Source organism: Rhipicephalus microplus, chromosome 7 (assembly GCF_043290135.1).
Source record: "Rhipicephalus microplus isolate Deutch F79 chromosome 7, USDA_Rmic, whole genome shotgun sequence".
Lineage (NCBI taxonomy): Eukaryota > Metazoa > Arthropoda > Arachnida > Ixodida > Ixodidae > Rhipicephalus > Rhipicephalus microplus.
The window spans coordinates 82,763,421-82,790,282 of NC_134706.1; the positions used below are offsets into that span (position 1 = coordinate 82,763,421).

A 26,862-nucleotide genomic window follows, 5' to 3' on the forward strand; every position below is an offset into this window, starting at 1 on the left:
GAACCATTCGATTTTAACTTATCGCACCCAATCACTATTTACTTGGAACCTTAATATAACTATTCTGGTTTCAACTTTCCTAAAGAAACTCCTATGTGCTTAGATGTGGGCTCACGCTAAAAAAAAAAAATACCAGTGAGTTGAATTATGAATTCAGAATCCCCTACTACAGTGTGTCTCATAATGACATTGTAGTTTAGGCTCATGAAATTTCAACATTTCGTTTAAACTGTTGCTGCTTTTTTCCCCTTCAGATCTCATTTTACGAGCAGATCAAGCAAGCTCTGCTATCGACTGGGTATTTCAGCGACAACCTAACGACGCACTTTTCTTCCAGCCTCATGGCGGTAAGATTCCACTGTCGGTAGACGTAGCTTGGTGCACTCTGCTGTGTATACCAGTGCCTTCTGACACCTCATCTTTCTTCCTTGGCGACGCTTGGCCGGGATGAGCAATATTTTTTTACCGCAATTCGGCTAAGCGTAACTTGAATAATGTTTAGCAAAGTTCTCAACGTTGTGTTGGATGTGCTGGGTTTATTGTTACGCTCTCAAAAGAAAAACAAAAGCTAAAGAAGTGATGCTCTATGTAAAATGGGAAAGAAAAATATACTGGCTACTATCCTGTCAACAACACCTGGAGGCCTCCACATAGGAAGTGTGTCTTGTGTTATAGGTTTGAGATAGTCATATAGTTTTGAAACTGTCACACAGTAAAATGGAGAGGGGTGCCTACACGATGTCTTATAACCCAACTTTGGTGGTCTAGAAGAAATGGATTTTCGGGCTCTGGTGCTAAAAAGTTCAGCAGTTGAACAAAGGCATTGGCTACTTATGGGGCTTCAAGTAAAACGTTTTGTCGGACGCGGCATTTGCCCATGTCGCTTCTTTTGTTCATATCATTTGCGTATTATTCCTTCCATTGTAGGGGCCCTGCAACACTTTCTGAGCATGGTCAGAAAACGCTGCCGATCGGTAGTAGAGGCTCCCGACAACACGCGAGCCAAATATAGCACAGCACGCAGCCTCGAATTCACAATGAATTATCAAAGTCAGCTGAATATTGCTGTCTCTTCTCTCGACAAATAGTGGAATATGCCCAAATATCACACGTGAATTACCCATCTATCAGCCATTGGCTGATATGAACATGGTGCACTCGCTCGTTACAGAGATCGCTGTGGGAGGCTGCGACTTGCCCATGCGTGCGCACGCGATCACATCGAAAAAGCGGCGCATTCAAAGAAAAAAAAAAGTGCTCAAGGTCACAAGGCGCGTGTGACGTTTTTCTGTGGCCCTGCCATCCCTCCCTGCTTAGCTTCCAGCGCTTTCGTCGGGATGAGAGAAAAGAAAATGCACTTGCAGTATGCGACAAACCTTCGTAACTCTACTCGCACCGGACAGATTCTTAAAGTTTTTGTGGCGTTGAATTTGTGAGGCAATAAGCTTTTCCAGTAAATTCATTCTGTGGTTACTTGAAAAAGCATTTCAGGATCCCTTTAAATGTGGGGCCTTGATGGTGTCTTAGGCGTCGGCGGGTTGTAGGGGCTGCTCGGCAAACATGGCCCCAGAAATATGAGGAAGCATCGAGTTACCACGGTGTGCATTCTCAGCTAAAAACAGAGCAGCAATAAGAGATGTAGGGCTCAAATGAAAGCTAGGTTTATTTCAATTTCATTGCCAGTGCCAGCCAGTAGCCTTTGTGAATCTCAGTGCAAAAGCATGCCCATTGAGCCTGCTCACTTTTATTGCTGCAACGATATTGGCGCCTTGACTACTGAGCCATTACTATACATGTGGCAATACATATGTGTTTTTTGAATGCTGTCCTTACTAGCCCGTGGGTTTTGAGATCTGGTGGTGCATGTCAAAAGCATTGGCTGCAGAAAGATGCTACTCCGCTTCAGCAGCGGTTCTCAATCGGGCCATGTACCTCTTGGAAAACTTACTCGCGAAAGTTGCATGTACACCCATTGTATTACTAACACCCACAGAAGTCTCAATTTATTATCTCGGTACTCCTTTGCAAAAGCGGTTAGTCATTGTTGCAATTACAATATAACCAACCTAAAAATATATGCAACATATAGACTAAGCTATAAAAATTCAACCATTTTGGTATATATAAAATTTTACTATACTGAAGTTCATTATAATTAAAGTTTCATTGTAATTACCTCTAGTACAACCATTGCAAGTCTTCACTGTTTTGGTTGTGTTGTATTAATAAGTTGCCATAAGTTGTCCTGTCATCGCCTTTTGCGTGCTAGCGATTCTCTGGAGCTTTCATTCTGGCTGACGGTGCCCGTCCCTTCTTTTGCAGGCTGGCATAGCGACGACACTAACGCAGCCCTTGGATGTCATGAAGACGAGAATGATGAACGCCAAGCCAGGTGAATACAGGGTGAGCAACGGACGGCTTTTGTGTTCTAGTTTGTGGTGTTTCGATATGAAGCATGCTCTCGGAACGGACGGACACAGGAGATGCAGTCGAACCAAGCCAAACATTGCGTATATTTATTCAGCTACTTGTACGATATTGCCGGCCAAATTAAATAGGTCACCAAAAACAACATTATGCAATATTCCTAATATAACACTCAAACAAAATAAAAACCTAAAAAACCTATACAAGGTAACACTAAAGGCGATGCCGTCAATCTTAGACTCACCGTGAGGGGCCCATTGGAGTCAACCTGGGGTGCCATTCACATGGACTCACTGTGGGAGATGACCCTCGCCATCGCCGCCCCAATGCCAAAAACAGTCACTCACTCATGCCTTCCTTGCAGCCACCCATTCTTGCTGCTGGGTGGCTCTGCGCTACCACTCTATTCACAATGATGCTGATGATGGTGAATTAGAGTGAGCACTGCCCAACCAATCCTTGAGCATCTCTTAAGGCTACATGCGGCCCATCGACGAAACATGTCTGCTCTACGATCTGCAAATGACTTTGCAGGGGTTGATAGCACCCCCGTCAATTGCACTTATAAAAAGTTTATTTGTGGATTTTGCCTGCATGCTTAAATCCTCGTATGTAGGAGTGGGCAGCAATGCAAAGGCAAAGCATTGTGAAGCTATAGCCACTTTCGCCGCTTAATAATGAACGAACTGCTCTCAAATTGCTGCGCTGAAATAGCATCCCACGAAAAATTAAGATTGTGGAATTTGGTTTTAATGTTGTTGAATCAAACGAGGGTGTGCTGAAGCATGTATGTAAATTGAGGTACTACGCTGTAACCTCATTATAACAGTCATATCTGACATGCAAATACTTTGTTATATCCGAAAGTTTGTTACACACAATTATTTGTAACACTGTATCTATGGTGAAGCTATCGGTTGCTTGCTTCCTTATAACCGATAATTCGTTATATCGGGGTTTGAGTGCACATTTTCTACATATACCATATCATCTGTCAGTTGCATCGCACTCCGAGCTACTAAGTAGCACTGAAATTGTTGGGGCTTGCAGCTGCAGTTTCTGCAGAGGAGACTAAGATTGCCTGCTTGGTCATATCGCACATTTTTAGTATGTCCACCCCAACAAAATTATAATGTTTTGTCTGGGTGATGCATATTTATATGTGATGTTGAATATTACAGCGTGGTTGCGCAGGCTGTAGCTCATTCCCATATGTAAGTATGTGGTCTCAATTTCTGGACAGTTGAACCTTTTGCTGTATGTTCAATTTTATAAAGATGGCTTTATAAACACTGAAAAACCTAAAAAATGAAAACATAGTACAGCCGAGCCTGCTTATAACGAACCTGAGTGTGACATGGCATCCGTTCGCTGTATCCTGAAGTTCGTATTAAATGAAACACAGCTTTTTAAAAAGTTGCGAGAGAAAACGCAAACTTTTTTTGCCCAAAAAAGTTTGTGATGCACGTGTTTCGAAGAGCAGAAGCGATAAGGGCGGTCTCAAGTTCATTTAAAACGGCAGGGTGCTCGTTCGCCGAGGCCCGTGGCATAAGTTGCATGAGGCACTGACTCCGAAGTTTCGTCGTTCTCGCAATCCGATTCCTCCAAATCGCTCTCGCCACGTACTTCATTCACAATTCCTCAATCCGTGCGCGGTTTAGCAGTGTGGACCTTATCGTCGGCCGTAATTAAACCACTGCAACAGATGGCCCACCCTCTCTTCCAGGTCAGAGTCGACGACACGCTGCCACAAATCGCTGCCGCAGTTCGGAAGCTTCAGGCTCGGCATCGGGCCCCTCGCGTAAACAGTTTCGTGCGCATGTAGCCGTCACCGCCGCCCACGAAATATTCACCCTCTCCACGCTCAGCTGAATACCGAGACGTCCGAAGCAGCTAGTTGGCTGCCAGGTAATCATTAGCTATGAGCAAGCGCTCCGCAACGCGGCACCTAACGCGCGGATTACGCTCAAGCCAAGTGGCCACATTTTCCACGTTTTGTTTAGCGGCAGAAAAAAGCGCACTAGTCCTCCCGTCGGCCACCATGACCACACACGCACACCAAGAGGGAGCAAGACGTGCACACGTGACACACGTGCCAGAACGCGTGGAACAGCTCTGGGCCCGTTTCCAGTCAGAAAACGAAACTAATTCGAGTCAGCGTGGCGGGGGTCGCGGAGCGGTGGAGACGGGCGAAGGGGTTCTGATCAAGAGAGGAGAGCAGACTTGCGAGAGAAGGGCAAGGAGTTGCGATAAAGAGGGGGGAGGATGCGGCGGGAGGGCAACTTTGAAACCAAACACACGGGAAGGAGGCACGTTGGGTAGCCAGCTTGAAAGGTCCGCGAAACTCGCATGTAGAAAAACTTGGAAAGAATGCCTGCGTGCGCAGGAAAGTCAAAGCATGGCCGCCTGGATTGGTGCGCGCAGCGGTGTTCGAAGAATCGGCGGCCGTGGTCAAAAATCGTTTTGTTGCACCGGTGGGTTTGCGTGGCGTCACGAACTTCGATATTTCGCGATTCGTTCCACGCAAATTAACAGCCGATTTCGCGCTTCTGCACGGGTGCAGAAGGCATGCTGAGCCGAGGGTGAAGTGAGTGAGAACAAGTCCTAAACACGAAATAATCGCAAATTATCAGAGTTGGTGGGATAGCGTTCGCGCGCGCACTAGACGCCGAATATCGAATACAGTCGGTGGCCAACGGTGTTGGTAAATGGTCTGGTCACTCCAGGCCGGCGACGCCAACGACAGTGCCAGCGATCAAAAACAGGGTAGATGGCCTACCGGTCTTTGAAAGATCGGTGGCAATGTGAAAACACGGGCCTCGTCTGGCGATGCGGGGTGCTCAGAGTAGCGGGGGGGGACAAAGAACGGAGGAATGTGTAACAAAAAGCAGTCGGGGCATGGAGGAAAAAAACAGCTTTCCTTCCTCCATGGGTTGGGGAGAGCGGCAACTAGAGGGTCGCAGAGGCAGGGTCGGCGTTTAACAATAAGAATGTATGGGCACTTCGCCAATGCCTGATCCAGTGGTCGAAATTGGTCTCCCAGGAAGTCGGCATACCGCTGACTCCGTTCGCTGTAACCGATCAGCGGCGCTAGGAGACGTTCGTTGTTAGTGCGATTTTGTGCCATAGAACCAATGTATATTTTGGCAGTCACGCGAATATTGTTCGTTTTAAGTGGGGCCGTCATATGTGGGCTCGACTGTAATAGCTTTAGATTTAGTCGATTCAGTTTTCATAATTTTTAACTTAAGTCTTGTTTACTTACCTCCTAGAAGGGGCAAATTTCGGTTTTTAGCACTAAGTGTTTTTGAAGTTTATTTATCTTTAAATCTAGAGGTTGTTTTTTGTGTTTATTTTCTAACGGAAATCCCGCATTTGTCAGAGTTTATTTTTCATCAATTCTCAATTATCTGGAATTTCGAGCTTGGTTTTGCATTATTCTCAGTACTGCAATATCTTAGATAAAATGGTATCTCAATTTGAAAGCATAGGAACACGTAAGGCATGTTCATCTGGAGAATTTGAATGCTCAAATACTCATTTACAAAATGCCTTCGTTTATGCATAGTATGTATAATTTTAAAGGTTTTTGTTAGACACAAGCATATCTTACGAGCTCCGTATATTCAAAGTCTCCTGGTGTGCTTCAGTGCCACCAGGAAACCATATATTAGGATGTCATAATATATGGTTATTATGTATTATGTACATAATATAATATATGGTTATTATGTATTATGTACATAATATATTATATATTATTATCATAATATATAGATAAGCGACGCAGCAGGTTCGTTTTGGCTGCTCAAATCTGAGTTAATCCAATAAACCCTTATTGTAAAAAATTTTACCAGCAAGTGCCTATTAAATTTTTTCAGATTTATCTGCAAACGCGGTGCTCTATTTATAGTCCCAAGATGACAGATATTTATTAAAATGTGCTACTATATTGCATGTTGTAGGTGTAACCGTAAGAGAAAAGAAGAGAGCTGAGTAGATTAGGGAACAAACCGGGGTTAAGGATATCATAGTTGAAACCAAGAAGAGGAAATGGACATGGGCGAGGCATGTAGGCTATAGACAGGATAATCGCTGGTCATTTAGGCCAACTAACTGGATTCCTAGGAGGAGGAGGAAGGGAAGAAATGAAAGGCAGGGAGGTCTACCAGACGCACGTCCGGTTCGCTACCCTGCACTGGGGGAAGGGGTGAGGGGATTAAAGGAGAAGAGAGAGAGAAGTGAAGGGCAACGTGTGTGTAGATGTGACCTTGTCCATTGCACGCTTATAAGCGGTCGCGTAGTCCGGTCGTCCTTAGAAAAATTAGCAGTGCTCGCGTCGCTTTGCCGGCCTGCGACGCGTACAGCCATGAACCAAGGATCTTCTCTTCGGAGAAAGGTCTACTGTCAAGGGTTTCTAACGTTTCGCGTAGCAAGTTGCGTTCGCTCGAAAAACGTTCACATGAACACAGTAGATGTTCTATTGTCTCGTCAGTGTCACACGATTCACATTGGGAGTTATCCGCCATTCCTATGCGAAAGGAGTACGCCTTTGTAAAAGCTACTCCTAACCACAGGCAGCACAGTAAAGTTGCATCCTGGCGGGAGAGGTCCAATGGAACTTGAAGCTTTCTAGATGGGTCCAATTTGTGTAGGCGGCGGTTCCTGACACTGGGGTCACTCAGCCAAGTTTCCGACATGGTGTTAGCGAACGAGTACTGGATTCCTAGAGAAAGCAAGCAGGTTAGGGGGGAGACAGAAGATTAGGTGAGCAGATAAGATTAAGAAGTTTGTGGTATAAATTGGTAGCAGCAAGCACAGGACCGAGTTGACTGGCGGAACATGGGAGAGGCCTTTGTCCTGCAGTGGACGTAGTCAGGCTGATGATGATGATGATGATGGTATTGCATGTGAAGCAAAAAGTGTCTGATGCCAATTATTCATTTTTTATGCTATGTTTTTTTTTCTTTTCATTCACTGAGTATGGCTTTACTCACTATAGTGGCCTTTGGTCTCAGTTAAGATGTTTTCTGTGGCAAAAGTTTTTAAGAGCGAACCTGTACTTACAGCAGCCTGGAACTCAAAACTTGTCTTTTGTGTGCGATTGTTCCTCACCTTCTCTTGGCAGAGTATATTGCACTGTGCCCTAGAAACGAAGAAGTTCGGAATTATGGCATTCTTCAAGGTGAGTTGAAACGGTGACAGAAATATTGAAATATGAACAGAAATAGAGAGCACCTGAAGTGATCGGTTACAGTTAAATTAATGCGGTTTTGCACCAGCATTGTTTTTTTCCTTTAGGGAATACATGTCTGACAGTCGTCGTTTTCTACTTCTCGTTCATTTAGTGAAAGCTGAATTTCATACATCTATCAGCACAATGAAATTACTAATATGCTGGGAACAGGGAGGAGATTTTCGCTTTGTACAACTGGGGAAAATTAGGTTCTAACACAATGAAAACAGTACATAATATGACTGTAGCTTTAAAAAAGGCATTTGATGTTTGTATTGTACGTAACAATAGATCATACAGAGCACTGGGCACAAGTAGTGCCTAATCATCTGTGCTTGCTTTGGGAAATGCTGCGTTTTCTCATAAGTCGTTGCGGTGTACTGAAAAGGAAACTTTGTTGTAAACTTGAGTCATGTGGCAATCGTGATTCCTGGGTGAACAAGACTGAAATCAGTAGCACTTTATAGAGTTGCCAAATGATGTGAAATACTGTTGGGTGCCGAAGGTGGGAGTAATGCATACGCATGATGCTGTTGACCCGAAACATGCTCAGTGCCTTCAGAGCATAATAATGAAGAAAGTGGGGGAAGCATTGCCTCAGAGCACTGCACTTGGATCAAGTAAAAAGCATTCATTTTCCGCATGAAGTATGTGTTATGTTTGTGGAACATTTGAAGCCATTAAGCACGTGTTTTGTAATTTTAGAAACTCAGTGCTCTTCGGGGACAAACTCCAATGCATGGAGGCTACCATAAGATATCAACTTTTTTTGTTTATAGAGATATTTCAATGAAACTATCAGGATATGCTCATTGCAAAAGCATTAGAACTGCTACAAAATTTCATGAAGTTATGTTCATTGGTTCGTAAGTTAGGGCACTATGTTAGAATAGTGCACATGGTTTTCTTATTCCAGGCCTAGAGAACTTCCAAAAGATGATGGAACTGTGAATTTAACTGTGATTATTCTCAGGTTGATACCTCAAGAGGGGAGAGAGATCTTCTTTTAATGGAGGAGCCAGCTGAGGCGCGAAATTTGATCATAGAAATGCTCTTCCCAATGAGACTAAAGCAGCATCGCCTGGTCGCGCCTTTGCAGAACCACAATTTCTTGAAAATCGGCATTTTTTCGCGATTTCCGCGATAATTCTAGCTACTTTGACAAACGCAACAAATCTTTAAAAAGCAGCACTTATAGGCGGTTTTTAGTGAAGATATTTTGGCATAGGATAGAGGAACGGCTGTAGAAACTGAATTTTGATTTAGAAAAAAAGTCGATTTTTTAGCCATTTTGTACAATACGAAAGCTGTGTTCCCCCTTAGGCCGCCAAACCAGACGAGAGAGTGGTTTCTTTGGCACTTCCACTACCCCTCTTTCAGTTTCTATCTCCTCCTCGCCACTTAGTTCTCGCCACTTAGTTCTTCCTAAAACATGTGGAAATATAAGAAGCAAGCACTGAGCCTCGCCTAACTTTCCGCATTTCAGCTACACGCTGTTCTCTCCATGTGAGCAGTCTAGAATGCACAAATTGAAGTGAAATTAATTTTGTGTCAGCAAGACTGAAAACAATAACAGAGACAAACATGCTCCTTCTTTATACTTTCAGAGGTTGCTTGGAAGCGGGGGGGGGGGGGGGAGGGCTTTAGAATAGTCTTTTTCTATATATATCTCTATGCGCAGTCAATTTCTTTGCTGTTGAACATGAGTGGGACATACCTCTCTATATGTTGTGCTTTTGGTAGCATATAGAGGTACTGTGTTACACACATACATGGCAATGCCATTTCATGCTTTGCATATATAAGTACTCATTTTACCGCAATTTTTGTGGCATTCGCTGATCCCTTCAGTCGTGTACACTTGACTGGACCGCTACCTTTTAGAAGTTGAGTGCCTTCCCGCACAGCTATAATATTCTGTCATTGTTTGTACTGTTGTTGAAATTTGCATTTTGAGCCTGTTTTTAGTAAATTTGTTGAGAAAGCTAAATCGTAACAAACCAATGCATATTGGCAGAGCCCTGCTGTGCAAAACATTTCATTTTCTCACCACTTCTTGTGTAATTATGACGGTCCCCTACACTCCCCTTTCGTTTTTGCTTCTTCCAGGGCTACATCCCTGCGTTTGTGCGACTGGGCCCCCACACGATCCTGACTTGGATCTTTCTCGAACAAATGCGACTGAATTTCGGCGCGGTCCGTTACACGCAGTGATTTTGCCTCACATTGCACGCTTAGCCACGCTTGTAACATTTGTGCTGAGGGCCTACAGCAACGACTTTCGCATCAACCGAGAGTCCACTAGCAGAAGGACCTGTCAACGCCAGTTATGGGTGACTGGTGCGAGCTTCTGGGTAGGGAGGGGGCTAGCTATTGTTTATGCGATTCCATTAATTGTGTATCGCTGCATTCGCTCTTCACATTCAGCTGAGGTTTTTGGCTGTCTTGGTGCGTCTTATTTGCTTCTACTAATTCGCAATATTCTTTACGCAGGCACTGTTTTCCCGATTTTCACAGACCATTGCTTTTCGAGATGAAACGTTTAAAGTCATTGCAAGCCATTCATGGTGACGTTTCGTTGTTTGACTGTAAGAACGATAATAGAGACACATCTGTTGTGTTGTCAAGACAAGCGGTGGTTTTGCACTTAAGGGGGGACGTGGCAAGTAAAACTAATTTTTTTATTAATGTACTGTTTGTGATGAAATTTGGTGTGTGTATGTGGATGATTGTGAGGATTCCAAATATGAAAACCGTTTTCAAATACCTCTTGTACTTTTTGAGTTACAAGCATAATTATACTAATTAATGCTCTTCGCACTTAAAGAGATAATTATTGCTAAATGAAATTATTTTTTCATATTATTATGTTCCCAAAGCATCAACTTGTGCAAAGAAGCTATTAGTTGATTTTTCTAGTTCTTGTAACCATAAATAAAATTTCCAAAACATGGATGTTGTTTTGCGCACACATCGCAGTAATTATAAAATGTGTTCTAAAAATTTTAAATGATGAGTAAGAAGAGAGATAAAGCTTTATTGCACTGCTAAAGGCCTCCTGAGCCTAGTGCAAAAAACGGAACGACTCTATCAGTCTTTGTTAAAAAATGACAGATGTTCTAGCGAAGGCACATAGGCGAAAATCAAGAGTTGAGAAAACTGACTTTGAAAGTTCACTCTTGTTTGGAAGTTCACAACATGCCTAAAACACTCAGAATCCTCCTGGGCAGTAATCCTGAGATGCTGTGGCCTTGGCCACCGTAGAGCGCAACCCAGTTTTGCGCTTCTTTGTCGTGGAACAATGCGTCTTTTGAGCCCTCTTCACCCTTTTGGCATCCTTTTCGGCTGCTCGCCGCAAAGAGCAGTCTCCTGGATTGAAGCCCAGTTGAGTAGTGATCTCTTGCAGCCACCATTGAAACGGCAGACTGCATCTGCAACTGCACTTTCCACACTTCGAAGGGAGGCGAACTGGCTCTTGGACTGGAGTGACCAAATGAGGCTGTTCATACTCTCCACAGCGTTCTGGGTTTTTCCCTGCGCACACCTTTCAAGGAGCTCTTTGTTCGAGAGGCGCTTGTAGATTGGCAGCAGTGCCACTCGCACGTGAGGGGGCAGTTTATGTTTGTGAGGCGGCAGCGGCTCTCCCTTGGCCAATGCCTGATTGTGCGGGCACCAGGAGTCAGTCCCACTTGGGCACAGGTCGTGGTGTGGATCCTGGTCTGTGGATGTTACATGGTAATAAGTGGCCATGATGGCCCTCTCCATGCCAGGAACATCGTTGGGGTGGCTCTTAATGGCCCAGCCATAATAATTCGTCAACTTCTTTATAAGGCCCTGCGTCAGCCGGCCTTTGCCACCCATGCTCAGTCCTCGGCCTTTGGATTTGTGCTCATCAAGAAGGTTGCGCAAGGAAGTGCCCATTCTTTTTTTCACATGGTTCACACACTCCTGTTTCTTAATCAACATGTAGCCATACACCTTGTCTTGCGTGAGGGCAAGGTACGTACGGCTGTCACCGTCGCAGAGCACATTGATGTATCGAAGCTTGTACTTGGTAAACGATCTTTCAAACATGATCCTCGCTGCTTCTACTTCCATTTGGCCTGCATTAGCATCGGTGTTCTTTTGGCACTGTGGCTTGTGTTTCTCAAGCCACTCCTCATAGTTGTCGTCACCAGGCTTGGGACCAACAGCACAGCCTTGGCAGTAGTTGGACAGGACACAGTGGTCCAAGACCAAGCCTGTGTACAGCTCGATTACACAGCCCACGCCAATATGACTTCTGTGCCCCCTCGTCATCCACGTGCCGTCGTAAATGACGTCAATGTTGCCTGGCACTCCTCCTAGGTCCTTGTAAATGTCATGCACCTTCTGTGCACTTTCTGCTTCAATGCGGGTGGCAGCTGATGTGGTGGCAGGGTGGCTGTACTTCCTTTGCAGTCTCTGGTAGGACTTGTGGTGCAGTGCTCGATGCGAAATGTCCATCGCAGAAAAAATGTCATTTATGGCAGATTGTTTTCTGCCAACTGACTGCACAGCCCTCAAAGCACGCACGTTTACCTCAAAGGGGTTCGTTTTTTGTTGCCCGGAGCACCTCGGGGACGACCACGCACTGTTCACTATGCCACAATTGTCACAAAAAAGTTCCATCCTCGCCGCGAGTCCAAGGCAGTGCGTAGTCTCGAGGCGTATCGACCCTTCGTCGCACTTGTTGCACTTTACTGACGAAAGCAGACCGTTCAGCATCTTCTTATTTACAATGAAAAATGTGGAGTCCTTACCGCCGTCATTTTCGTCGCAGCCTTCGTTCAGAAGCTCGAGCTTCCGCTTTGAAGCGGATTTCGATGCTACGGCATCCAAAACATCCCGCCTTGTCTGCGCCCGCTGCGCGATTTCTTCACTGCTCGGAATCTGGGCCGAAACTCGCGATAGAATGTTCGACGCGCGCACGCCCGGAGTTGCAACGGCTGCCGACGCGGTGCCACCGCAATCGGGTTCGCGAGAGCGTCCATCACGGTCGACGGCATCCGGCGGTCTGACATACGACGATGTGGCACCTTCCACACTCTCGGCCTCACAACAATCAGCGAAGGGTCTGAGTAGAGGCTCCGTGACGCTTGAAGAGCATGCTCCGTCCGGAACTGCGACTGGGACGGCAGCCGCAGTCGTCTGCCCTTTGTTCCAAGCTTTCCGACGCTTGCCGTACTTGTGGACGCTCCGGAACTTTTTTTGCGACAACATAGCACCGCAGTATGAGCAAGCACTCAGAAGAGACCACCGATGTAAACAAAGCTTGGTAAAAAAAGCACGCGAACTATCACAAAAGCAGCAAACTGGCAAAAAACGAAGCGCACGCCGGATGATTCTCGACACGGCGGCCGCAGATGCGCTCGCGCTTCCAAGGTTGCCAAGGTGCGCGGCGCAGCTTTGACCAGTAAGAGGTCGCGCCTGCTACCACGTGACCCGCGCAGCCAATTGCCGTTCTTCGTTTTCGTTTTTTTACTTGCTCCTCGCGCTTTTATTTTCACTCGGCGAAATACGAGACCGCGACCATCGGGAAGCCGGCTTTCTCCTCTTTCCAAAGCTACCAAAATGGCGGCCCACGGTCAACAACTTGGCGCGTTTGTGCGGCGTGAACAACACCGTTTCAGGGGCTTTTTTTTCGCACTTTTCGGCGACTAGCCTCGGCAAAAACACTATTTGCGGGATTTGTAGCGCACGTTTCGCTGTAATATTTTAGAACAAGGAAGTTGAAGGTCTGAAGATTACGAAAAAAAATAAATCAGAAAATCGCATATTTTGACCAAAATCGGCACTTTACTTGCCGCGCCCCCCCTTAAGCATTTTGCACACTGCTTCTTCGATAATCAAATATGAGAACTGTGGTACTATGTTGTCTTGATGTACTATGAACGCACAGTGAGTTGATGTAAGGTTGGGAGCTTTTGATTATTGCAGTGAATTAAATATTTGAGTACACAAATGGAAGCAGTTCTAATACTGACAAGTTATTATTATTAATAATTTATTTTAATGGCACAGTATTAACAGAAATATTTCAAACACACAGCTCTCGGTGATGTTGGAAGTAAGACTTGAAATTTCAAGTGTTCTGATGTTTTTCTTTTTTTTTTGAGAGATGTAGTTGATTTTTGTTTATGCTTCGCACAGAGTAGAAAACAGATAGTGCAAATATGGTGAGTAGAGTATCCTTTAATAAATCTGGAATACGAAAAATATGGGCCAAAATGACATGCTTTGTTGAACATTTTATGTTTATTTTGTTCAGCAGTGTTCTATTTGAAATAGCTTTTTATATGTATTGCACAGAGTAGTAAACAGATAGTGCAAATATGGTGAGTAGAGTATCCTTTAATAAATCTGGAGTACGAAAAATATGGGCCAAAATGACATGCTTTGTTGAACATTTTATGTTTATTTTGTTCAGCAGTGTTCTATTTGAAATAGCTTTTTATATGTATTGGTGTGCATTAAAAAACAATGGCCACAAGAAGCAGTGTAGGCGATATCTTGAACATCTACTGATAGAAAATCTTGACTATTTATCATAAAAGTCAGACTGAGTAGTACTTTAAAGAAAAGCATAATTAATTGTAAATGACAAAATCAAAACCACACAGGAAATGGAAAGATGCCTTCAAGGAGCTTACCACTTGCTTTGATAGTTTAGTGTGAAGCAAACTGTCAGGCAATATTTTATTTTAGTTTTTCTGTGGGAGAATTGCTCATGCACGTATTAATCCATGGCACAAAAGTGACTGAACAGCTTTGATTACTTTGATGTATAGCAAAATTTTTCTAGGAGTGTTTAAAGCACTGTGAGCAAATAATTCGCACCAAAATTGAGCCAGTAGTCTTATAGTTTTTATGCACGGTTTGTCTCATTTGCTGTTCCATGATATCTCAGTAGATCTCTTGCCTCATTTAACTACTTTCTGTTTGATAACCAAATGTCACAGAACACCTAAAAACTGAATTGGGACAGTAATTCTTACAACATGATAAATACAAGGTTAGCATGAATGTGACTTTTTTTCTTGCATGTATGAAATGAACATACTTAAAAAATGGGAGAGCCCTAGCTTTTGTTATGGTTAATAGTGCATATGCTGGTGATTTCTTTATCGGATGTTGAAGCTGGCAATCTACATCGTATCTTTGTTGATAATGCTTTGAGTTTGCTATGCTTTCTTCAAAGTAAGGCACAAAAGTGATTTTTCTAGTCAACTCTTTTGCCCACTTAATGTTGCAAAGGCGATTTAGGCCCTAGCTTTTTCTTGCGCCGAAAAAATGAAGCATCTTTTCATTTAGATTTGTAAACGTGTCAACATTTACAATGTTCTTTTCTCTCTTAACGAAAGGGGACATGCTCGTAGCTACCAACACTATTTGAGTAAAAACACAGTTTATGCTCTAATTATTTGAATTTCATAATAGTATCTCCTACAGCAGTATTCATTAGACGTGTACATCTTAATGTTGTTCTTTCCATAAGTTTAGAAATAGAAGAATGTAGTTATCAATACTGTAATTATCATAAAACATCTTCATGTGTTAAAAGCATTTAGCACGCTTCAGTGTAAATGTGTAGAACCTTTTGAAGTTCTAGGGCTGCCATACTTCAACGCACATGTTGAACTTCCTTGTTTGCATAAGAAAAAAAATTTTATGCTTGAATGTCTATTGCTATATTTTAGTATTCTGTGAAGATGCAACTCATGAACATGCTAGATGCTCATCTGACACTAAAGCTTGCTTGGGTCAATCTTGTTAGCAAATGCTTAGAGGCAGGTGAGGGTTGCCTAACTGCCACGCCCTGTGTGACGTAGAACTGTCTATTGGCCGTCCAGAGAGATCTTTCGCACGCACCGTGTGACTAGCAAGCGGGGTTGACAAAGGGCAGGGTTGACCTGAAGATTATTGGTAGTCTTCCTATCTTTGCGGCCGTGTTTCATGTTAGCCACTGTCTTAACCGTTAAATAAATGTCTAATGGCCGCTTTTTGTATTTGGACGCTTGCATGTGTCACCTTCTTCAACATAAAATTCCGTACTGCCTTCGGTTATTTCATGTCCTCACTTGCAGTGCCACCTAGCGTAGGTTAACAGAAACACCGTTTGACACATGGGGTGCAGGCGTCTGAAATATGACTTCTGAAAGCTGTTAGTAGTATGCAATACAGTGGTAGATGTGATGAATCAGTGCTCCAAGGCACAGTTTGCAAGCTGACCTAGATGGTGTAGGCAAGTCTCTATAACGGTAGGTGATGTCTAGAGGCTATGCAGGCATGCAAGCTTTTCTATTTGTTCTTACGTCCCAACTGTCTAAGAAGCGTGAAGAGTTTGCACATTCCATTCTTGTGTGTAGGTTAGCTAATGTTTTAAGACCTGTCATTATGCTATAAGTGTTTGATGAAGCTCATGAGTGTGATCTAGATGGCAATCTAGCAACACTATCTTATTTCTGATGGTTTCCTAGCAATGATTCTTCAAAGCAGGCCTGTAACTAGGAATTTTTATTTTATGAGAGGAAGGTGGACAGCGAGGGGGACACTTGCTGACAGCTTTGAAAAACATATTTTCATCATTTATCCTCCGTAAAAGAGCCCCTTCTTGCCAATACAATGCAGGGGGGGGGGGGGGCTAGTGTTGTTTTTCTTGGCTAAAGGCTTGCTTCAAAGCACGTTCAAATAGCCTTTCTTCAAATGTAAAGCACCGTAATAAACTGTGGGTTATTTGGCAAAAGTATTGTGACATTTAAGGTATGGTATTCTACATTTAGTATATTATCGTACAAACGTGGTGCAAATAATTGTAATAGAACTACAGCCATCATTCTCTTTGTAAGCACGGTTGCTTGAACACGACGTTGAGAATGAATGAGGTGTTTCTCTTAGCATTGTAGTGTGGTGGGAGTGTTCATGTTAGGGTGAAACCCTTTAATGTCTCATACCGCGGTGACCGGTGTCCAGTTTCTTGGCACAGTGCCAGCTGTGGCATCGCCTGTCACGTGGGAGCGCGATGTAATGCGGACAACGTCTGCACAATGAGCAAAGCGCGAGAATACGAACGCATGCGAAATGACTGCAGATTAGTCTCACTGCAATTCATGCTAAAAAGTTAGAAATGAAAACACGCACAAATTACATTTACGTGCCATTCCACTGACCGTGTAGAAAAAAAATAAGACGTGGCAAAGTCAGTTGAACGGCCTGAGGCTAACACACTTTGGAATTGACAAAGTGTCGGTCAACATTTATTATCTGCATCTCTATTTTGTGTTCTTGTTTTCAGAAGGGAAATATGAATTGCAAAGGAATATGGTTTTGCCAGTGCATGCTCTGTGAATGCTTAACTTTCGTACCTGAGTTGGGAATGTGACATGCATTCTATTATTGATTTGTTAAGTTTTTGTTTATTTGTTCTTTTAAGATCACTTGAGGTTATCCGGTTCTTCTTAGCCGCACAAGCTATTTTATGTCAAAAGTATTACATTCTATTTAGGCATCTTTTAAATTTTATGTTAAAACTTTTAGCTAAAAAAGAAAATCTTTAAAATTAATTCATATTTATTGGATCTGTATTACTGCCTTGGGGCCAACCCTGGCAGAAAGTAGTCGGTGCTGATGCATAGCAACGTTGACTAGTGAGATTACATTCACCTTAATCGTGGAATATTAATTTTATGTGGAATGCCACCCACATAAGCGGCCTTTATTTCTGGTTGTTTTGAAGAGTAAATGATAATTTAGGCTTTCAGAGCAAAGAACTTCGTTAGCAAGTTACAGATGCCGCCGAAGGTTCACGCTGATTGACAGCACTATTTTTAAGCACTGTATGTGGAAATGAGCAAAGTAATATTGATTATGCTTTGTGCAGGAGAATAAAAAACAACATTGAAGGAAGAGCACCAAGACAAACTTTAATATCAAGCTCCAATGAAAGCCTAAATTGTTTTTCAATATACATGAGCTGTTAAGAGAACAAATAGGCTCATGCTTACCATCGGTAAAATATTTTCAATTGTACAAAGCTGATATTTTTTCTAGTTAAGTTGTACAGTATAGATGAAAGTTGTCATTCTGTGGCATTCCCAGGAATGTGTCTGATTGACCCTGCAATTACTGTGCTCTGAAAAATAGTTCCTTAATTTATTGGAACTGCCATGCTGTAGACATGTGGGACATATTGTTGGGCAAAGTGGTGCATATCTCGGTTTGCATATTTACGAGGGCGAGAGCCAATGTCGAAATGAACATGGCACAAACAGCCCTGGCAACTTTCCTCTCTATATAATTGTTTTGCATCAGTTACTAAAGACCTTCAGTTTTAACTTTTTTCTAAAAAAAATTTTAAAAATGTTATGAAACAAGTTTATATATATAGATGAGAACACAGATTGAAGGCCAATCTCTTGCACATAGAAATTTTTTTTTCTGATCAAATAAACTGCCATTCATATTTTAGTTGCCTAGTTAATATTTCACGAGAAATACGACTTCATGTTGCATTTGATAAATCATTAAGCCTAGTAAAAGTGTGAAGGTTATGAATGAACCCTACCTTGCAGTTAACAAAACGGTTGAGGTGATCTTAAAAGTAGTTATAAGATTCACTGATCATGACTATATTCTGGCGATATTTCCATGCAGAAAAAACGAAACATCGACACTATATCATTTGCCATTGCCGGCAGCACAACAGGCCATCAAACTTAAGTGATGTTTTGTGTTCTGCTAATTCTCTCACTCGATATTGTTGCCAGTGTATAGCAGTATTGAACTGTCACAAGGTGCGGTGTAGCTCGCCGATGCTTTTTGCTTGTGTTGAAGCTGATCATATTCACTCCGCAAGTGAGTTGCCGCATAAGCTGCAACTCGGTATATTTTGTGAGCTGAACCTTTGTGCTGATAGCAAAGTGTTCAAGAGAGCTTGTGCCAAGTAGCATTACTGGTTTGCTCATATTGCTCTGCACCTAGAGTGCTTCTAGTGTCATTGAAGCGGTTTTTTAGTGATTTAGAAATATGCTATGCCTGAAAATGAAACTATATAGATAGGAATGGCTTGCTGGTGACACTATGACTGTTGTAGAAGACTTTTGTAGTGTTTTATCGCTTTGCATTGTTGTTGCCTCAGAAATAGAATATATATGGGGAATGGCATTATAGCTACTAGATTGTAGTTGTAGGAAGGTGCGAGAGCTTAAAGAGAAATATAGGTGTGTATAGGTTCGAAAACGCGGGACCTTAATACAGGGGGAACATGTTGAAAGTGTCCATGACTTGCTTTGGTTTTAGTAACTGTCGGTTGCTTTGTACTTGCTTCGCTTCATTATTTGAAAGATTGTTCTGCGTTTAGCGATTTGGTATGCCATTGCAAGTAGACCAGTGTACAAGAGGACCAGTAACTTTGTGAATTGGGTATGGGCTCTCAGAAAGTGTGAGACCAGCAAAATTTTACAGTCCTGGCATTGTGTCAACATGCTTGTTTGAAAACTGTCATGCTTCACTTCATAGTTGTGTGGTATATTTTAGCATACCTGTGCATAAAAGCATTGCTCTCATATGCGTAAAATCTTTTGACATAACGAAACATCAGATCTCTCTGTTAACAGGAGGGGAAGTTCTGGATTTAGTGTGATTCCTTAAGGTTATGAAAGAGGCAAGGGCGTGTTTTCGTGAAAAAAATAGGTTCCAAGCTCTTTCACAATGTGCAGCCTTGAATAAAACAATTTAGTTTGATTAGCATTTGTGATGATAAATGGTGGTTGTCTTCTATAGCCATATCTAGATGCGCATGACCATGGCCTGAAGCGGAATGAATGTTGTTGGCTATAGTTTGTGAAATGTATAGTGTGTGGAGGTGGTACTAACCATCTAGTCAGTAACGTTAAGTACAAAGTGAATGGTCCACGTTTCTGGAGTATTTTACTTGGTTTTGGTTAAACTAATTTATGCTTTGCAATCACTGGTGTACAGTCCTGGTAATGTAAATGAACCCAGAATGTACTAATTATGATAGATACAATATAGCATATGTTTCACCAACGGCAACTGCGTGAAAAATGGGTAGTATGAGACATGGCCATTTCGTAATGTGTTCTGATGCAATTTATTACATAAATGTGCTCCATGTGATTGCTGAGCCTTTGCTTGTAGATCTGTGAGACGTTGTCTAAGGTATTCTGGTATCATCATGTACCACGGTTGCTTGTGTTGCAAGTCCACCAGTGTTTCTCGCCATGGCAATGGCCACTACAAGACTTTGATGGCTTTGTATGTTTGTGAAAATGTGACCATTTTACCACTTCCTACAAGAACTGAGAAACTAGTGCATTTTATGAAGGATGTTTGTGATTGTACGCAATTGAACTTATTTCTACAGATATGTGGTTTCATTTTTTAGAAAGGAAAAGGTGGAGATAAGTATGGACATACCATATATAACTTTGCGATTTTCTCTTCTTTATATTGTCAGTTGAACATTGTGAAATGAAAAACAATATATTTTTATAACACTATTCATTTCTTGTTAGAGGTAGATCTTAAGATTATCCAATTTTTTTTCTTTTATTTGGGTTGCCCTGTTGTGTGCCATGGTAGGATATGCTAAGGTACAAAAGTATTGCTTGCGTAAATGCATTTTTGTACAGTGTCTCTTTGTTATGCAGTAATAAATGTTAGGGTGGTGTTGAGTGCTTTTGCTTTACTTCTCGTGGCATTTTCACAATGATGTCACTTGTGCGTGTAGCATCGGAGCCTGCTAACATGGTAGTTTTAGCTCAGCAAGATAAAATCTGTTCCTACTCGAGGCTTGCCCTTGTTTTATTTAACACAATAGTTTTTGTAATCAACTTTGTCGCTACACTGCTTTGGGCAAGAGGGCACCGCTAGATTGTGTGGTAAGAAGTGAAAATAGAAGACCATCTTCCCGCAGGAAACCCCGATGGGATGCAAAGAAGCAGCGATGCGCATGGCGTTGACACTGTTGAAACGGGCATCGACGCAAGTGCTGGAAGAACCGTTTGTAAGAAAACTTGCTGTAGCCGTTACTCGAGTAAATGCCTGTTTGAAACGCAAAGACACAGGAGGTTGGTTGGGTTTCGTGTAAGTTTCATCGCAGATAAAGGAAACGAAAGAGTGTTTACACTTGACGTGCGGTCGAGCGTTGCGTGAAGAGGAAAGGGTGAAGCGAGGGAAGGATGTTGCGAGCTGGTGAGGGAGAAAGTGACGTCAGCGCGCAGCTGCGAGTTGACTAACTTGGCATCGTTCTAGCAACTGCGGCGAGGGGAGCGTGGTGCAGCACGTTGGCATGAAGACACGGATGGACAGCGTTACATAGGATAGTCAAAAAGCCGCTTCGCATCTAATAATTATAGCTCCTAATGCCGAGATTAGTTCTAGAATAATAGAATTCTACGATAACGTGCTCCTCATGACATCTCCTGCAATCTCGTGCACTCAACACGCTTCTGAGTTTCCAACGCCGCTGGAGTCCGCGTCCGAACCTTTCGCCTCTTTCGTGCGAAGTAAAGACTGCTTGCGTGGTTGCCCTACTCCTCGGCTTACCCTCGAACTCGCTTTCTCTTTCACTTTTAGCGCGCGTGGCAATGTTACTACACTTGGACTTGACGAGCAACCGCATTGCGCTGGCCAATTTCGACATCTCAAGGGCAAATGGGATGTGACTTCCTGTGAGACATTAGCCTTGACGACAGACTCCGGTAGCTGACCAGCTGTCGCAACTTTCATGAGTGGTCGTACGCTCCGCTCAAATGCTCGCTGCCGTTTAGTAAAAAGACCCTGAATGTGCAGTACATTTGCTCGGGCCTTGTCACTGGAGACGCCCTAGCCGAGATTGATTTCGTCGGCGAAATTCTCTACTACAGTAAACTTTCAGGAACTTAACAATACGCTATGTTGGGCTGTTAAGGTTGTGCCTCGTGTTTCAAGTAACGTACTTCAGGAACTTATGCTATTCTAGTGCCATCGTTATTGCGTCCGGCCATTCTCTATGCACCACAGTGGTTATGGTGCACGTCACTTCGAAATCATGTAGGCTTTGGTGGACAGTTGTAAAAAAACAACTGGTAGTTTTGTGTACGAGTACAACCGTTTAGTGAAGCTCCTTAGAAATGGGACACAAGGGACCATGCGCCTGATCTCGCTGCTGGCTTTCATTAATGCTGTGGGGAGAGTTCTTGTCTGCTGCACTCGGTGGCTTTGAATAATTAAGCTAATGTATAGTGAGCTAGAATATGATATTCTAATTCACTATAAGTGAATGAGTGTGCGGTGCAGCGCGAGCCATCAGCCGGCACGCCTGCACTCCCACTGCGTCGAAAACGCGCACCTGTTGTTCCACTCGGCGTGCTTGCCTGGCGGAGGGAGTTTCGTTGGTGACAACGGTGAAGTGCGGCCCTAAGGAGCTTTGCACCCAAAAGTCGGCCAAGAGATGTGCGTCATCCTGCTTTTGTTTCCGATGAGTATAAGCATCCTACCTGAACGAGCATCGGTTGTTTTGTAAAATGCTTACTTAGAGGTTACATTCTGGATCACTACTTTCACGCATAAACTATTCCACCAGGCAACTAGTCAGTCATAAATTAAACGTTAATGAACCTGTGACAGTGAAACTTTTGTTTTCGAATTCGTTACAGTAATTTGTAGCTTTGCGTTTGGTAATGGCAAATTGAAATTGTGAATTCTCTCAGGCATTGTATAATAAATGATAGCATCGTTAATTCAGGACAATCTTGCGTAATGTCTTTTCCTTTTCCTTCGTGGCAAGTATCTTAAATCTGCAGTGCACCTCACCACAGCGTCTCATTTTCATGACCATGCGTCGGCCTTTGGGTGGGCTTAGTTAATGCAATTCAGGGGTATACGTAATGTTGGGCCGTACTTCTCTACAGCCTTTACCTACCTGAAGCAACGACCATAGATAACATACGTAGCCATGGGAACGTTGCTATGAAACAAGTTGTATGAAAGAGTGATTGATTTGTGGGGTTTAATGTCCCAAAACCATCATATGATTACAAGAGACGCCGTAGTGGAGGGCTTTGGAAATTTCGACCATTTAGGGTTCTTTAACGTGCGCCCAAATCTGAACACACGGGCCTACAACGTTTCCGCCTCCATCGGAAATGCAGTTGCCGCAGCCGGGTTTCGATCCTGTGACCCGCGGGTACAGCAGAGTACCATAGCCACTAGACCACTGGGGCGGGGCAACAAGTTGCATGAAAAATGCGCGTTTAGACGTTATTGTTATGGCCTGCCAAGCTCCATAAATCCGCCTTTGTTGTAAGCACTTACGTGAAGTAAATGCAAGCTTTGACCCATTCCGCTTGCTCCTCGCTTACATGCCAAAAGTTCCCGCAACGACGGTCCCTCCGAAACCTGCCTTGTTTATTTCGTCTTTGACGTAACAGCGCAAAGGTCAGACACATCTTCCCATCCAGTAGCAGCTGAAGCATAATGCACACGTGACTGTGTCGTCACTATGGATGGGCAAAGTCACTCATAAGTCGACTCATTCAGACTCTCCAATACTAAGCTGAAGCCGTGGGTCTGGGTCAGAGCGAGTTAGATTGAAGAAAGTTTTCATGAGTGTAAGTACGTGTGAGTACGGCCCTGCAAAATTTTTGTGAGTCTGAATCTGATTGATTCCAAAGTGCAAGATATATTTCTTGAGTGAGCTTGAGTGAGTTTCACATTCTTTTGCCAACTTATGTTGTCATCCATCGCTCTCATAGCTTCTCAATACTTAATAACTTTATTTATTTATTTATAGAATACTGCGGACAAAAAGTCCAAGCAGGGTGAGCATACACGAAGCACACTAAATAAAAAATGAAACAAAGTTGCAAAGCGTTTTTTACACAATTTCTTTGCTATAAGACAGAGATGTTATGACTTAAAAAAGAAAGTAACAATTGAACAACAAGGTGATAATACAATTCAAGGAAGTCATGAAAGAAGAGTACACAAATGGTCAAGGGCGTTGAGGAAATGCTTCGGTTAGTTTATTTCAATCATCTATTGTTTGTGTTCGATAAGCTTACAGCATGATGATGTTAAGGAGATCGGTCGATAATGTTGTAGTACTAGGCAGTCACTTTTTTTGAATATAGGAACTATTCGTGCCAACTTCCTGTCATCTGGCAATTCCGCTGACAACAGAGAGACTCGAAAAATGACGAGTAAGTATTTTGCAACAGACTCTGCAAAGCGACGCAGAAATATGTTGGGGATATTGTCGGGACCGCAAGAAGTCTTAGTCTTTGAGTTCAACAACATAGCAACGACACCGGAATAAGAAATAAAGTTTACATTTGCAGCATTGTCCGCATTTATGACAGATGGGGAAGCACTAGGAGTAGAAAATACACTATGAAAATACTCATTGAGGTGTTGAGCAATGGCAGCCTGATCAGACACCATTGAACCATTGACAAAACCTGTGATATGGGTTTCTTTTTTTCGCCAATATAGTTCCAGAACTTCTTTGGATCATTCTTTATGAAGTTTGCGAGTGACGTATTGAAGTAGTATTCCTTCAAGGTGTGTACGGCATGTGCAAGCTTATCTAGAGCGTCAGCTCTAACTTCGGGGTCAGCATGCTTTTCCTTTAATGTTTTAACTTTACGCTTGACCTAATAAGTCGGAAGTCCAAACCCCATGAGAACATTTCACCGGAATTTGCCGTCTCATTGATCTGTTGGATGGATTCACATTCAGGGCTCAGCGTTTGTCGTGGATCATAACTCTCCTGCTAAACAAGCCAAGAACGGTGCCTGTTTTGCAAATCAAGCTGTTTGTACAAGCGTCACTGCCTCTGGCGCACTTTTACTCCAGCCTCGAAGAGGACACATCCTCAAATAAATGTCTATAGTAGCTGCCGATGGCTCTTCTATAGAAAAAACAGTTTCAGCGCCAATAGCGCGCGCGCAAGGTTTGTTATCTCTTGCGGTATTTCGTGCTCTGAGTCGCTGCAGATGGATGTTAGGCCAAGGGACTTGGTCGTCCAATCTAAGACTGAATGTGAGCGATGTGCTTGGCCGACTTCTTGAGGGAGAATACGCAATGCGCAGCGTATCCTGCGCACAACGTGCCGTGTGAGCGTCGTCAGGTGTCTCGATCTTTCCGTTTCTAGGAGTCTGTTTTTGTTCGGGGATCTCCCAGTGATTATATAACACGAGCTTCCAACAGAGGACACGCTCAGAGTACCGCAGCTCTGGAAACAAAAACTTTTTGTACATACTCTGCCACCTCGTCCGTTAACCCGCAACACTTGTCACCACCACCGCTCGCTACACCGCCAACTCGTCGGTTCACGCGCAATAAGTGTGACGCGTGCTTAACATGCGCGTTAAAATAGATCTCTAAGTGTTACTTACACGACCTACGCCAGCCATCCCTTCAAAAGAATCTTCCAGCGCTTACCGCAGCACCCGCGTTAACGCCGTTCAACCCGTGACGCCACCCATGCGCAACGCGGCTACTTCGTATTCAATCAAGGTTCCCTTCCGGAAGATGGTCGAGTGTTTAGGGGCGAAGCTTCTTCAGGCGTGGGTCTGTACATCCTCTGAAGTATGTAGTTGTAGGTAGCCACCTATAGTTAAGATTTTGCAGTGTTCACTAAATGGCGGTACTTGTAGTTGATGAAAAGGTGCGAGATGTTATAAAAACTAGATGGTAGTACTTAATGTGTTCACTCGATTGCGGTACTCTTTGATAAGTGGGGTTTAACGTCTTAAAACCACCATATGAATATGAGAGACGCCGTTGTGGAGGGCTCCGGAAATTTCGACCACCTGGAGTTCTTTAATGTGCACCCAAGTCTTAGCACACGGGCCTACAACATTTACGCCTCCATCGCAAATGCAGCCGCCGCAGCCGGGATTCGATCCCAAGAGCTGCGGGTGAGCAGCCGCGTACCTTAGCCACTAGACCACCGCGGCGGGGCAGGCGGTACTTGTAGTTGATGAAAAGATGCGAGATGTTATAAAACTAGATGGCGGTACTTGCAGTTGATGATGAAAGATGCGAGATCTTATAATAGAAATGATGTCACATATGGCGTGTGTCATGGGTGCATGGAAGACAATCGATCGATTTAGTGTGGTGACGTACGGTAGTGGGGCGTTGTAATAAAATTCGTTCGCTGTTGGCGCGTGCTTGGAGCCGCCGGATAGACAAAACTGCAGAGCGGCGAGCGCGCTAGGTGGCGGCGGCAGCGCCCGATAAAGTTTTTTGCCTGCCTGCCTGCTCGCAAACAGAATCCCATGTGCGAGACTAGGAGGCAGTTGCGTGCCGTGAAGCTGCGCGACGCCGCCGCCAGGATCCTGCCGTACGAGTGTGGGAGGCGCAAGAGGCACGGCATACAGACACAGTGTTTCTCACATCTTTAAATGATGATTGACTGGGTGAATTACACGGAATATTCATGTTTACCGATGATCATTTTCGGAGCTTCACTCACTCATCATCATTCAACCCGTGGGTATGCTGTGAATTTTTATAATACGAACCAGCTTAAGGCGAATCTCAGCCCGCTGTGCGTGACCACCCTTAGTGCGCATGCGCAACAGCTGGTCTGAGCATTGCCAGAATGCGCTCGCACGCTCGGGCGTTCTGGCCTGGGCAGGACTCTGGGTAAGATGATGTGGCCTCTCCCCCTTAAATTCGATCAGCAATCATGTGATGGCGTAGAAGAACGAGATTCTGCAGACGCTTCATGCTGTGGCCTCTTTTCCTTACACTCTCTGAGCAACCATGTGATGGCGTTGGGGAACGAGATTCTGCAAACGCTTCATGCTGTGGCCTCCCCCCGTTACACTCTCTGAGCAATCATGTGGTGGCGTTGGGGAACGAGATTCTGCAAATGCTTCAGGCTGTGGCCTCTCCCCCTTACACTCTCTGAGTAATCATGTGATGGCGTAGGAGAACGATATTCTACAGACGCTTCATGTTGTGGCCTCTCCCCCTTACACTCTCTGAGTAATCATGTGATGGCGTAGAGGAACGAGATTCTGCTGACGCTTCATAAACCTACGTGCCCCCGCGTGACGTGCTCCAACAAGAGTTTTCATTATTGTTTGGCTTAGTACACTTTTAGGTTTACTGCTGTAAAATGTCAGTTCTTAGGAAAACTCACATAAAATATACGGTAGTAA

At 43.7% G+C, this 26,862-nt stretch overlaps 1 protein-coding gene across 4 annotated transcripts in view; it reads left to right on the forward strand.

Moving 5' to 3' along the window:
- Nucleotides 1-20,376, forward strand: part of LOC119180386 (mitochondrial dicarboxylate carrier) — a 33,946-nt gene extending 13,570 nt beyond the window's left edge. For all 4 annotated transcript variants that reach the window (XM_037431576.2, XM_037431575.2, XM_037431577.2 and 1 more), the window contains exons 7-10: nucleotides 255-347; nucleotides 2,323-2,403; nucleotides 7,556-7,612; nucleotides 9,773-20,376. In XM_037431576.2, coding sequence (XP_037287473.2) covers nucleotides 255-347; nucleotides 2,323-2,403; nucleotides 7,556-7,612; nucleotides 9,773-9,877 — 336 coding nt within the window. In that variant the 3' untranslated portion in view covers nucleotides 9,878-20,376. The remainder of the gene's footprint in view (nucleotides 1-254; nucleotides 348-2,322; nucleotides 2,404-7,555; nucleotides 7,613-9,772) is intronic.
- Nucleotides 20,377-26,862: the final 6,486 nt, after the last annotated feature.